General features: G+C 38.7%; 1 protein-coding gene across 3 annotated transcripts in view; it reads left to right on the top strand.

The window, feature by feature from the left end:
- Positions 1 to 14,430, top strand: part of PIEZO2 (piezo type mechanosensitive ion channel component 2) — a 435,460-nt gene that overhangs the window by 230,301 nt on the left and 190,729 nt on the right. For all 3 annotated transcript variants that reach the window (XM_063077175.1, XM_063077173.1, XM_063077172.1), the window contains exon 4: positions 8,684 to 8,726. In XM_063077175.1, coding sequence (XP_062933245.1) covers positions 8,684 to 8,726 — 43 coding nt within the window. The remainder of the gene's footprint in view (positions 1 to 8,683; positions 8,727 to 14,430) is intronic.

The following is a 14,430-nucleotide window of genomic DNA, read 5'->3' as shown; positions in this document are numbered from 1 at the left end:
TTCCTTTGGGTGTACACCCAGTCGTGGGATTGCTTGAATCATATGGCAGTTCTATCTGTAGTTGTTTGGAGAAACTCCATACTGTTTTGCATAATAGCTGCACTAATTTACAGACCCCCCAACAGTGTAGGAGGGTTCCACTGTCTCCTCATCTTCATCAGCATTTGTTATTCTCTGTCTTTTCAATAATGGCCAGTCTAACTGGCATGAGATAACATTTCTATGTGGTTTTGATTTGCATTTCCCTGATGCTTAATGATTTTGAACATTTTTTCATGTTTCTGTTGGCCATTCATACACGTTCCTTTGAGAAATGCCTATTCAGCTCCTTTGCGCATTTTTTAATTGGGTTACTTGGGTTTTTTTTACTGTTGAGTTTTTTACTTCCTTGTATATTCTGGTTATTAATCCCTTGTCAGATGCGTAGTTTGCAAATATTTTCTCCCATTCTGCAGGTTATTTTTTGCTCTGTTAATTGTTTCCTTTCCTTTGCAGAAGCCTTTTAGTTTGATATAATCCCATTTGCTTATTTTTTATTTCTTACCTATGCTTTTGAAGTTTTATACATAAAGTCTTTGACCAGTTCTACTTCCTGAAGTGTTTCTCCTATGTTTTCTTTTAGGAGTTTTATAGTTGCAGGTATTATTTTTAAATCTTTAATTCATGTTGCATTAATTTTCGAATATGGCAAGAGTTCTAGTTTCAGTCTACATATGCGTGTCCAGTTTTCCCAGCACCATTTATTGAAGAGTCAGTCTTTTCCCCAATGTATGTTTTTATGCCAGTACCATGCTGTTTTGGTTACTATAGCTTTGTAGTATAATTTGAAGTCAGGTACTGTTATGCCTCTAGCTTTATTTTTTTTGCTCAGGATCTTTTTGGCTATTCAGAGTCTTTTGTTGTTCCATATGAACATTAGGATTGTTTTTTCTATTTCTGTGAGGAATGCCATTGGTATTTTGATGGGGGTTTCACTGAATCTGTAGATCACTTTTGGTAGTATGGACAATTTCACAATGTTACTTCTTCCAATCCAAGAGCATGGCAGGTCTTTCCATCTTTTTGTATACTCTTTAATTTCTTTCAGCACTGATTTGTAGTTCTTATTGTAGAGATCTTTCACCCCCTTGATTAAATTTATTCCTTTTTTTTTTCTTTTGGTGACTGTTATAAATGGGCTTGAATTCTTTTTTTTTTTTTTTTGGCCTTTTGTGACCAGTAAGGAGATCACAACCCTTGGTGTGGTGTCGCCCGCACCGCGCTCAGCCAGTGAGCGCACCGGCCATTCCTATATAGGATCCGAACCCGCGGTGGAAGCACCACTGCACTCCCAAGCGCCACACTCTCCTGAGTGCGCCACGGGGCCGGCCCGGCTTGAATTCTTGATTTCTTTTTCTGCTAGTTCATTGCTGGAGTATAAAAATGCTACTGATTTTTGCATGTTGATTTTATATCCTGCAACTTTTTTGAAATCATTTATCTGCTCTAGCAGTTTTTTTGTAGAGGCTTTAGGTTTTTATATATGTAGGATCGTGTCATCTGCAAATAGGGACAGTTTGACTTCATCTTTTCCAATCTGGATGCCCTTTATTTCTTTCTCTTGGCTGTTTACTCTGGCTAGTACTTCCATTACTGTGTTAAACAGTAGCTGTGAGAGTGGGCCTCCTTGTCTTGTGCCCATTTTTAAGGGATGATATTGGCAGTAGGTTTGTCATACATGGCTTTTATTTGGTTGAGATACTTTCCTTCTATACCTAATATGTTGAGAGTCTTTATAATGAAGGAATATTGAATTTTGTCAAAAGTTTTTTTGCTTCTATTGAAATAATCATGTGGTTTTTGCTCTTGATTTTGTTGATGTGGTGTATCACACTTATTGACTTGCATATTTTGAACCATCCTAGCACCCCTGAGAAGAATTCCACTTGATCAAGTTATATACTTTTTTTGATGTGTTGCTGTATTCTGTTTGTTAATATTTTGTTGAGGATTTTTGTGTCTTTGTTCATCAGAGATATTGACTTGTAGTTTTCATTTTTTGTTGTATCTTTGTCTGGTTTTATCATGATGATGAAGCCTCACAGAATGAGTTTGGGAGACTGGCCTCTGTTTCAATTTTTTGGAATAGTTTGAAGAAAACTGGCATTAATCCATCTATAAAGGTTTGGTAGAATTCAGCGGTAAAACTATCCAATCCTGGGCTTTTCTTTGTTAGGAAACTGCTGATTACTGCTTCGGTCTCATTGCTTGTTATTGATCTATTCAGGTTTTTTATTTCTTCTTGGTCCATTTTTATGCCAGTACTATGTCTCAGTTGTTTGAAATTGTTTGATAAAATGTTCTGTAGATATCTACAGGTCCAGTTGATCTAAAGTATAGTTTAAATCCTGTGTTTCTCTGTTGATTTGCTGCCTAGATGATCTGTCCAGTGCTGAGAGAGGGGTGTTCAGGTCCCCAACTATTATCATATTAGGGTCACTTTCTTTAGGTCTAATAGTGTTCACTTTATATATCTGAGTGCTCAGATGTTAAGTGTATATATGTTTATGACTGTTATATCTTCTTGCTGGATAGATCTCTTTCTCATTATATAATGGTCTTCTTTATCTCTTGTTATGGCTTTTGGTTTAAAGTCTATTTTATCTAATATTAGAATAACTACTCCTGCTTGTTTTTGATTACCCTTTGGATGGGATATCTTTTTCCATCCCTTCACTATTAGTCTGTTTGTGTCTTTACAGGTGAAGTGAGTCTTTGTAGACAACATACAGTTGTGTCTAACTTGTAATCCAATCAGTCAGTCTGTGTCTTTTGAGTGGGGAATTTAATCCATTTACATGTAGGATTGTTATTGAAAGGTATTTTCTTACTCCTGGCATTTTATAAATTCTCATTTAGATGTTTTAAATATCTTTTTAACTTTCTTTCCCTTTTATTGTTTGTCTTTGATGTTTGTTGGTTTTTTGAGTTGGTAAGATATAGTTTCTTTCTCCTTCTCGTTTGCATTTCTGTTCTACCAGTGGATTTTGTTCTTTCTTGTGTTTTCATTGTAGTGATTATCATTTTTTGGATTTCAGATGCAGGACTTCCTTGAGGATTTCTTATAGGGCTGGTCATATGGTGGTGAAATCCCACAGGTTTTATTCGTCTGGGAGATACACTATTTCTCATTCATTTCTGAAGTATAGTATTCTTGGCTGGCAATTTTTTCTTTTAGTATTTTGACTATGTTATCTCGTTCTCTTCTGGCATGTAGAGTTTCTGTTGAGAAGTCTGCTGTTATTCTGATGGGGATGCCCTTATAGTTGACTTGACACTTTTTTCTTGATGTTTTTACGATTCTCTCTTTGTCTTTAAAGGTTGCCAGTTTGACTATAATGTGTCTCAGAGAGGATCTTTTTGAATTAATCTGTTTGGGGATATTTCAGCTTCCTGGATCTGAAGGTCCATGTCTTTCCCTATACCTGTGAAATTTTCCACTATTATTTTGTTGAATATGTTTTCAATGCCTTTTCCTTTCTCCTCCCCTTCCAGCACATCCTTGATTCAGATGTTTGTGTGCTGAAGATTCTCTGCCAGCTCTCTTAAATTTTTTTCTTTTCTTTTCTTTTTCTTTCTTTTGGTTCTTTTTTCTTTTGTTTGCCAGGGTTATTTCAAGAAGACTGTCTTTGAGATCAGAAATTCTTTCTTCTGCTTGCTCTAGCCTGCTGCTTAAGCTCTTGGTTGTGTTTTTTATTTCATTGAATGATCCTTCAGATGCAGGAGTTCTGCTACATTCTTTCCTCAGGTATTAATCTCTTTGTAAATTTCTTTCTTCATATGCTGCATAGTTTTTCTCATTTTGTTATCTCACCTGAGTCTTTTTGTATCTCATTGAGTTCCTTAAGATCATTGCTCAGAATTCCTTTTCAGTCATTTCCATGGTTTCCTGCTCTATGGGGTCTGGTACTTTGGAATTATTGTACTTGGTGTCATATTTTCTTGTTTTTTAGTATTTCTAGTGTTTCTATGTTGATGACTGGTCATCTGGTAGAGCAGTTGCTTCTTCTATTACTCTGGAGTGGACTTTGAAGAGAGAGACTTCCTCCTGTAGATGTGTTTTACATTGACTGCTGAGTAGGGTGTTTTAGTATTGGTTCCAGGTAGATGTAATAGTGTAGTCTCTCTGTGGGTACTTTGGTTGTATTCAGTGTCAGAGTTGCATGTGAGTGCCTCTGTGGCCTAGGCACTGGGGCACTTAGTGCTTCCTTGATGATGTTAGTGACATTGTGATGGGTTGTCAAGGATGTGGTCAAGCTCTAGAGTTGTTGGGAGAAGAGCCTGGATGCCCTGTTGCTCTTCGGCTGGGGTGGGTGACACTGGGCAGGCTTGGTGGCAGCCCAGGTAACCTCCCGTGACCCTGATGGGTGCACTGGGGCATACTGGAACTCCTCAATTTAAATGGGTAGTCCTGGGCAGAGTTTCTCTTTCCTCTTTCCTACAGGCAGAGGCTTCTCCTAGGTCCTTGCTTCTTCCAGTCAGGGACTGCATTAGGGGTGGCTGGCAATTTTTTTCCTTACTCTATTTTGCTCTCCTGGGTTTCTGCACTCTCCCAAGATTCTGCATGTGTCTCTCCCCATATCAAGGCAGTCACGTGGGCTGCACACATACCTCCCAACACCATGCATGCTACCACAGTGGGCAGGGTAATTTCCCATTTTTGAGGCCACTGGGTCAGGGGCCTATACTCACTTATCTCTTTTCCCAGGCTCTGCTGGTGACCCTCCTTGTGTCAATGTAGTTGAGTGGTTGGCAGGCCACCTTCATGGTGGTAGTGGCTGCCTCTGTGGTGGTGGGCCACCCTTGTGTCATCAGTGGCTTGGCAGACCATCTGCATGGTGGCAGTGTCTATAGCAATAGTGGGCCACCTGTGCAATGGCACACCACACTCCTGCCATCTGTTAATGTGGGCTTCTCTTGGCTCCTGAAGTTTCCACACTCCTCTAGAAATTATTAAAAATATTGTCATTGCCACCTAAAATTTGGATGCTCCAGGCTTTGTTCTTTTTTTCATTGTTCATATTTAGTGTTCTTTGAGATACAAGTAACAGAGCCCCAACTTGGAACTAGAATAAGCAACACAGGTTCTCTTTCCTTTCTTATAACTGGGGGTGGGTGTGGGGGAGGCAGGAAGGCTGGGCACAGAGACAGGATGCCATTAGGAGGCATGCTTGCCTCTCTCCACCCTACTCACCTCTGCACCGGAGACCCATTCTTCCCTCTCACATAGTGGCATTTTGCATGTGGCAGGGAAATGGCGGGGGGCAGGCTTGGGCTCATGTGACAGCTAAGAGAGAGCTTCTTCCCAGGTAGGTCCTTGGCCTGATGTAGCTGATCATGTGGTCATGCTGATCACCTGTGGCCAGGGTGACAGGGTGCTGTGATGACTGGCCAGACCCTCCGAACTCTGTAGCCAGGGAGGGAGAGGGAAAGTGATTGGGAGCCACCCCAGCAGTACCAAAGGGTCCTCCTTGGAGTGTCAGTGCTGAAGGGTACCAAACGGTCCTCCTTAGAGTGTCAGTGCTGAAGGGTACCAAAGGGCCCTCCTTAGAGTGTCAGTGCTGAAGGGTACCAGAGGGTCCTCCTTAGAGTGTCAGTGCTGAAGGGTACTAAAGGGCCCTCCTTGGAGTGTCAGTGCTGAAGGGTACCAAAGGGTCCTCCTTAGCGTGTCAGTGCTGAAGGGTACCAAAGGGCCCTCCTTGGAGTGTCAGTGCTGAAGGGTACCAAAGGGTCCTCCTTAGAGTGTCAGTGCTGAAGGGTACTAAAGGGTTTTTCATCCCCCTGGACACACATGACACTAGACCCTGGAACTTGTCTGCAGAGCAAGTGACATTTAGTTCCGTATTTGTTTACTTCTTCTGTTCTCTGCCACCTTCCACTCTAGATTTCAGTTCTGTAGATTGGATGCTGGTGGTATGAAGGGTAGATTTTAAAAAGTGAAGAATATAATTCACTATTTCTAACTACTTCATCAAAGATTGTAAAGGAAAAACCACTCTTATGAATTGTATCCATTTTTCTGTGCTGTTTCTCTTTCATTGTTGTTTCTGTTGTTTGCATTTTTCCTGAAAAACCTAACATGTTTTACACTACTCTATTTTATAAATCTCATTTTAAAAGTGTTGAATCAAGGAAGTCTGCCAACTACTTTCATTTTCTCTCCTTTTTCCTCTGTGTTAGACTGCTTTGGCAAAGGAAAATAATATTGGTTCACTATGTAAAGCATGGTTAATGGCCTTAAAAGAATTCCCCAGCAACTGAATAATGGGCTGCCAAAAATATTGGTGCCAAAGGATCTGGATATGTCTATTTCATCATTTATTGTGTGTTTCTTGTTTCATCATCACTAAGTGCTCACAAAAGATGTAAAAATCCAAAACTCTGGGGTATGTGGGGTTTGAGGGCAGAAACTATATTTTAATGTCTCCAGTTTCATATCTAGCATATTAAGATGGTTAAGAAAGTATCAGCAGCCAAAAATTATGAGCCTGTGGTATGTAAGATTCTCAAATTATTAATAACCTTGATTTCTTGGTTGAGTGGCTTAATGTTTATTCTACAGAATACTGGAAGTCTTGCACAAAAACTTTTAACTTATCCTGCCTGTTTGAATAAGTTTACATTTCTCAGAAATAGAACTATGGGGCCGATTTCTGAATTAAAGTCTCATGTTTAAAAAGCCCGATAGAACAGTATACCAGAATCATTTGTTTTTATATTTTATCTGGATTAATAAATTGACTCTATTAAGAAAAGGGTTTTCTTTAAAAAAAAAAAAAACTTTCTTTCAGAATATACTAAGAAGATCTAAGAAAATAATGAAAATCTGGAAAAATTTAAAAGATGCCTTGTTTCCCACTGAAAGCGGGAGAAGTCAAGGAGAGCGGTGTTTAAGCCCCTCACCTCCCAACCTTCCCCTCCTCTGGGACCCTTCCCACTTGGTTTATACTTGTCCATCTGGTTCTTGCCTGGGCAGGGGACTCTCAATCTCTGCCACTGCTTAGTTTGGGCCAGGCAGTGGCCAGTGGTCCTTGAATACATCATAGCTTCCACCTGACAGGTTATGTTTTCTTTCCCAGTGTCTTAACTGTCAGGATTTCAGGGGCAGGATAATTGCCCTCAGAGAATTCCTGAGATAGGGATTCTTAATTGTTTTGCATGTGACTCACAGGGCAGGAGACATTCACGTGGGACCCACTCCCCCAGGCCAGGGGCCAAGAGAAATTTCTGGGCTGGTTAGCTAAGAGCCCATGGCTTTTACTCCTGCTCCGCAAAGCACATTGGAATTCAGCTGCAGAAGAGCAACTTCATCCAAGAAGATAAGCCCGAATGTGCTTTAATTGTGTGTGTATATAGTTCATATCCAAAATTTAGTCCCTTATGATTTGTAAAAATTATCTGAAATGCTCCATCGTAACCAACTAATATGAACCCAAAGCCGGTGGTGAAGAGCCATGCTCACGCTCTCTTGGGACTAGCTCAGTCCTCAGGGATGGCCAGAGAAACTTCTCTGGGGCCTCCTGCTCCTGTGCAGCCTGCTACATTTCCAGGGAATGTATCTAATGTTTAGAAGACACGCAGTGGCCACCTGAAGATACAGCATTTAAGGCAGAGTTCTCAAGAAAGAAGCATAAGCACCATCTTGAGTTTATTTTGACTTTAGGGGAAAAAAAAGCAGGGTAGCACTTTAGCTGCCTCTGAAGACTCAGTGCTGAATCTGCCCCTTCCTGTGTGCAGAATTAACTTTTATAGAGAGGCAGTACTTGTCAGCAACTACTGCCATTGTCAATCAACTAGTGCACAAGAGAACTTATGAATTTAGAAGTTGGTGGGTATTACTTGCAATAGTTACTGAAATCAAAATATTTTTGCCACTGACTGAGCATCGGGAATAAACTATGGGTTTGCACAAACCCTTAACTTTTATAAATGTGAAGTTTGTATTAAAATGCTCTTTGATAAAAATTAGCATTTTTCCTTATAACAAGTACTCAGAAAATTATTATACGCCTGTAGTGTAGAAAAGAATTACTATATGGAAAATTTTTAGAAAATCTTCTTTACACCCAGCTATTCTTTCATGGACTTGGATATAGGGCTACTCTTCGTGTCCCCTGGAACAACATTTTTACACTCTTCTGATAGAAAATGTTTAACTTTTTGAAGAGGTGTTAATCCTGCGCTTCAACATTGGTAAGATAAAGGCATGGTTTATAATGAGTAAGAATTTTAGAGTGTCATGTGGCTTTCAATAAAATTAAAGTTGAATTCCAGAGTGTACAACTTACAATATGCTATTTCATTATTTTTAACAGGAGACTTTTACTTTTATTACTCTGAGCTAGACACACTAGATTTTTAGAGAATGATTGGCCTGCTGCTTCCCCAGAAGAAAGTGGGGGTAGAGATCTCTGTCACATTGCAGGGTATATGCACTTCAATCCTTATGTGGATTTATATTACTGCAGAATTATAATTAAATTCTCTGTTCTCTAAAAATGCCATCTGAGGACTAGAGGTGGGAAGCAATGCACTTGAGTGATGCTTAAGTATAAAACTAAATATCTATCACACATATGCAGAAGCAGCAAAAACCATCTATGTCCTTGATATGCACTGACTCGATTTCATCCTTCCATTACAGGCTCAACGTGGGAAAAGACATTCCGGCAGATTGGCTTTGAAAGGTAAATGGGGGTTAGCATACTTCCACTTTTTGCTACTATTGTCCCATTTTATTCTAAGTATTGTATTGATTATAAATCAGTACTCTCGCCACCTCTACTTCAGTAACTGTGTGACCTTGAGCAAGTCATCATTTTGCCCCTGTGAACCTCAATTTCTTTGATAAAATTCTTGACTGCACACAGAGTGGAAATAAAAATTAAGTGGAGCAATTTATGTGAAAACGCTTCCTGATCTGTGGAACCGTATAAAAGTTAAGTGCATGCGTAGAGAATGACAGGAGACAGAGTTTGCTCTCTCCTGACTTCCTCTCCTCACATGTGATACTCAGTTCTGCAGTTTTAATAGAGAAATGTATATTTATACTGATATCTCCCCAATTACTAAAATTGTTAGATCTTACTAACTTTAGATGAAAAGATGAGATCGTGTTGCTTTTAGCTAAAAACATTTCTACACCAGCATCTCCCCAAAATAAAAAAAAGGGACTCATTATAACATCAGAGAATGTGGAGGTAGGGTCAATACAGTTTCTAAACCACCTGCCCTTGGCAGCATGTCGGACAGCTCCTTAACGGCATTTAGCGTCTTATATCAAACTTCCAATGCAGATACAACTATTGAAAGGGAGAACAGTAATTTTAATTTTATTTTACTCTGAAAGTAGATTTTGACTATTCTTTTCATCATATTGAAAATGTGTTTTTCTGTGTATTGATCAAGCTGACAGATCACTTCTTAGAGCATACAAAAGAAACGATAAAATACTCTCCAGGAGCAATAGAGTTGTGATGGCATGTCCTAACCATTTGTTAATAAGACTTAATTATTTCTCTGCACATGTTTCCACATACATCAGCACCATCACTGTTTGGTTTCACAGTAAATTCTTATAGTTCTTAAGGGTATTGGGGGAGTTTGGCTTGGGATGACCAATTTCATAGGACAACTTAAAACAAAGAATGGAAAATCATGTACAGCTTCATTGCAGTGTGAAATCTTTTCCCAAAGCATCTTTCTCCTGATTCTTCTTTCACATTATGAAATATTTCAAACATGTACAAAAGTAGAGAACAACAAAATGAATGTCATATATCCATGACTCAGTTTCAGAAAGACTTTGCCATACTTGCTTTTTTTTTTGGCTGAAATATTTTAAAGAAAATCTCAGACATCATGTCATTTCATCCCTGTGGAGGTGAGCATGCATCTCTGAAAAAAAACGAGTATTTTCTTTCAGAACTGTAATGGCATTGTCATACTTAATACAAATAACAATAAGTCTTTAGCATCACTTAACATCCAGTGAATATCATCTCCAAATGTCGTTTTTAGTGGTTTAATCAGCATGCTTACTGAAGCCCACATGTTCCATTTCACTGTCACATCTCTCGAGCTTCTTTACTTAGACCAGTGCCCCCAGCCCTCCTGGCTCCACTCTGCTTGTCTTCACGTTACTGACTTCTGTAGAAACCAGTCAGCTGTCTCATAGAACATCTCACATTATGGGTCTGTCTGTTTTGTGATGCTGTTTAACTTGTTACTCTAACTCCCTATTTCATGTAAATTCAGATCATTCCACTTTCATCCTTTGGGAACAACTCCATGTTGACTTCTTGTCCTTTTGACCCACTGGTCTTTACAGTTTCCATGTTTCAGGGACAACTAGATATGACAAGTGCATCCCGTGTTCCAACACCGAGTCAGCCTTTCCTCTAAGGAGCCCTGCTTTCTTTTGTGAAGAATGGTATTTTGAAATGACAATCTAGACACTAGGAAGCCTCTTCAATTCTAGGGTGTCAGTGTTTCTGGGCCTTTTCACTAGATGGAGCTAGGAAGTATATCTTTTAAGAAAAGTAAATCTTGAATTGATATAATATTTCCAATTCAAATGTAGCTTTACAGAGTTTTTAACTTCTCTGATATTATATTTGTACCTCTTTTCTTTTTCACTGAAAATCTTAGCTCTTAACAAAACTTGTTTCATTTTAATGTATATATGATATTTTCAAAATAATACTAATATTGCCACTAATGATAATGACTGAAGTTTCTAAAATTTGCATGAATTTAATCCTAATTTAATATTCCAGTAAGAATGTACAATTAAAAGACTGAAAATTAAAGTTGTTTGAATTATTTTTCCCTATCTCTGTGTGGTCATATCCCAAATTTTATATGTTATTTAGTTTGCTTTAGAATCTTTTAATTTCAACATTTTTTCCTTTTGATTTATTTTTAACATGTAACATTTATACGAGCCTAAATCTAAATCATGTGACGGAGTTTCTTTCAGAGAAGTGTCAATTTCATCCCTTCTTGTGCCCTGACCTGTCAGTCTTCTGCAGTCATCATGTTTATTAGCTTTGGGGTTAACCTTCTGATGTTTATTTTTGCAGATGTGAGCTAACACTTAGGTTCATCTGTAGCCTTGCTCTGCTCTTACATGAAGAATGGCATATTGTATGCATTTCTCTGCACTTTGATTTTTCCACTGAAGGGTATATCCTGGAGTTCATTCCACATCAACATAGATAGATATTCTTCATGCTATTAACCTGCAGGTGGCGTTACTTTATGTGGATGACCCAAGGCAAAGGATGAGATTGGTCAAGTCAGACTCACACAAATCAGGGATCTTATACAGTATCAAGTTTACTCATAAGTTCAAGGCTACAAATGCTCAAGCGGTACTGGTAATGCATGGAGAGATCGGAGAGATCCCATCTGAGTCCCAGGTGCTTCTTTTTCACATCAGATCCAGGCTCTCTGGCCCAGAGTGATAGAGGACATTTCTAATGAGGTGTGTGGATGCCTTATTTACAGAATATTTAATTTTGCAGTATCACCAGTTTTATACTCAGGAAATGTGAATAGCTCATGTGACATTCTCCAGGGAGTCATACCTTATAAATCTATGGATTGTAGATTTGTTTACCATAACAATCCTAAACCAGGACTATCCCGCTTGAAGAATTCCATTGATGAGAAGTCTCTCCCTAGCAAAAAAAAGTCATTAATCAGTTTGCCCAGTGATCTAGTTAATATGTTTACAAGGAATTAAACCAGGTTACTTACCTTCTCTCCCCCATCCTGGTGTTTCCATAGTAATCCAGGGAAAATGGATCACTTGCTTTACCCCTTTCTCTCCAGTTGGTACAATATAGTCCATTCAACCAGGTCCCTTTGAGGAAACATTTTGGCTGTTTCCAGTCTTTTGTGCTTACAAAAAAAAAAAAAAAAAATGTTTCATGAGTAAACTTGCACATACCTGTATTTTTGCCAGATATCTTAGGGATAGATTCCCAAGTACAGAGAGCAAATTCATATGGAATTTTGCTAAATAGTGCCAAATTTCCCTTACTAGAGTTTCAATAATTTTTTACTCCCACCAGCAGTGCATGCAAATAACTGTTTCCCCAAAGTCCCAGAGTATGTTGTCAAACTCAGGATTTTTGCCAATTTAAATAAGAAGTGGTATTTTGGTGTCCTTTCAATTTACATTTATCTTGGGTCATTTTTCCATAGAGTAAAGAACATGTTGAGATTCTTTGCTGTCTCCTAATTGAAGTACTTTAGGCAAGACTTCTAAGATGGATAACGAACCATTGGTCAACAGGATTTAGCAATTGACACTATATTTAATTCGTAGCATGTAAAATCTTACCTTTTGCTTACTTGAATGATAATTTAATGAAAACAGCTACCGTGTGTCAAACACTGTGTTAAATCATTTCTAGACCATACAAACCTGTAAGCCAGGGATTGGCAAACTTTTACTGCAAAGGAACAGGTAATAAACATTTTAGGCTTTGCAGTCCATACAGTTTCTATTGCAACTTCTCAATTTTGCTGTTGCAGCAGAAAGCAGCCACAGACAGTAAGTATGGCTGTATTCCAATAAAAGTTTATTTACAAAAACAGACAGCTGGCAGGGTTTGGCTGCTGGCTGTCATTTGTTGACCCACATCATAGACTATGGTCACCATCTCACAAATTAAAAAACTCAAAGAAACCAAGTAGGCTCCCCATATAGTCATAGCCACCCAAATTGACCCACTTGCCACTCCAGGTTCACCTGGTTGCAGAGATGAAGCTTATTACACCACACCACACTGAATTCTTGAATTATAGGTCTCTTTTGTTTTGTGTTTTATTTTTCCTATCTAGGTAGCTCTGGGGACATAGTGTCAAGTCACAAGTCTTATTGACTGTTCTCATTTTATGACTATTTCAAATAAGGCCGGACAGTATAAATTCCATATTATAATGCCTCCCTAAAGTTTCTATGCTTCCAAATAGATGTATAAATAAAAATGTTATTAAGCCTATATCAAGCGGTACGTTTACTTTTGAACTATAGTCTCAGCCGTTATTTCCCAGTACTTTTACTGCAGATCCATTGAGAGTATTTGCTGATCATTCTGGTTTTTAGATGTTGTCTTAAAATGTCATCCTGTGTTTTCTCATGTCATCCCATGTTTTTTCACTTAAGGGCAGACAGTATTCTGTGCATCACATCGAGTGTCTTAAAATAAAGACCAGATATTGATTTTTGGAGGTACTGTGCATTCACAGTTGCAAAGACTGTGTCAGCAGAGCTGTTAAGTATAGCTTTGCTTCTTGCCTCCTCAACTTTAAATTGTTCTTTCTCTTAAAGGGAATTCCAATTATATCTTAAATCAAGAATCTAGTTCTTCAAAGCAGTCATAGGAGATATTGATCTTTTCATCACTATGTCCTCCTTTGAAGTTTGCCCATCAATCTCCTTGCCAGCAGATAATTTTAAAGTGGTCACATCTAAAAGAAAAGAAGTAACCGAGTCAGCTAAAGCTTCAAAGCTTCCTCTGAGGATAATTAAGCAAAGATGTCCTCTGCTGTACATTATGTGACTGAAAGGAAGACCTAGGGAGCCTGCCGCGAAGGAAGACCTAGGGAGCCTGCCGCGCCTGCCCTACTTGCAGGAGCCTTTGATGGGATAGTGGTGGGCTTTCCTATGAGATGTGTTCAGCCATTTCCTTTCTGGAAACTGGGATTATATACGTTGTCTCAGTTTATGTGGCTGCATTCATGATAATATGTCATGTTCACCTTGCAAATAATCACATTTCCCCTCTGTGGAGATATCAGGAGTTTATTTTAGGACTTCATTACAGGAGTGTGTTGTAACATAGGAAGGAAATGTTGTACTGTAGGTTCATGGATCTTCTGTGTCACCTCCAGCACACCCTCCACACTTCTGATGCTTCAATATTGATATCTACATGACAAAAGCAGATTTAATTTTTTTTAGTTTAGAAAAAAAAATCTATGCCTAACATAGTTTGGTTTCAATCAGAAAGCTCATCTTTCTATGCAGATCTTTTAAGCTTATGATCATAAATATTTCCAAATCACAGTCATTTATTAGTCTGGGTTAATGCATGGCTTTGCAAATTCATTGTCACCCTGCATGTGCTAAACATTTATTATCAGCTTGAGTGGCTTTGGAACTGAAAATCTTTGGAGCTAAAGGTGCGCAAATTCTCCATGACTTAACACAGTAAGTGTTTCTTTCTCATTCACACAAAACCTACTGAGGAGACCAGACAGCTCTCCAGGGCAGCTTGCCTCTACGTGGGATGTCATTGGTTGGCTTCAGTCCTGTGACACTTTTGTCTTAACATGATGCTTTCAAGTTTGCTCAGGCATGGGTACAGTTGCACA

Source organism: Cynocephalus volans, chromosome 13 (genome assembly GCF_027409185.1).
Source record: "Cynocephalus volans isolate mCynVol1 chromosome 13, mCynVol1.pri, whole genome shotgun sequence".
NCBI classification, from domain to species: domain Eukaryota; kingdom Metazoa; phylum Chordata; class Mammalia; order Dermoptera; family Cynocephalidae; genus Cynocephalus; species Cynocephalus volans.
The sequence above is the reverse complement of the archived record's forward strand: the minus strand, read 5'-3'. Positions and strand labels throughout refer to the sequence as shown.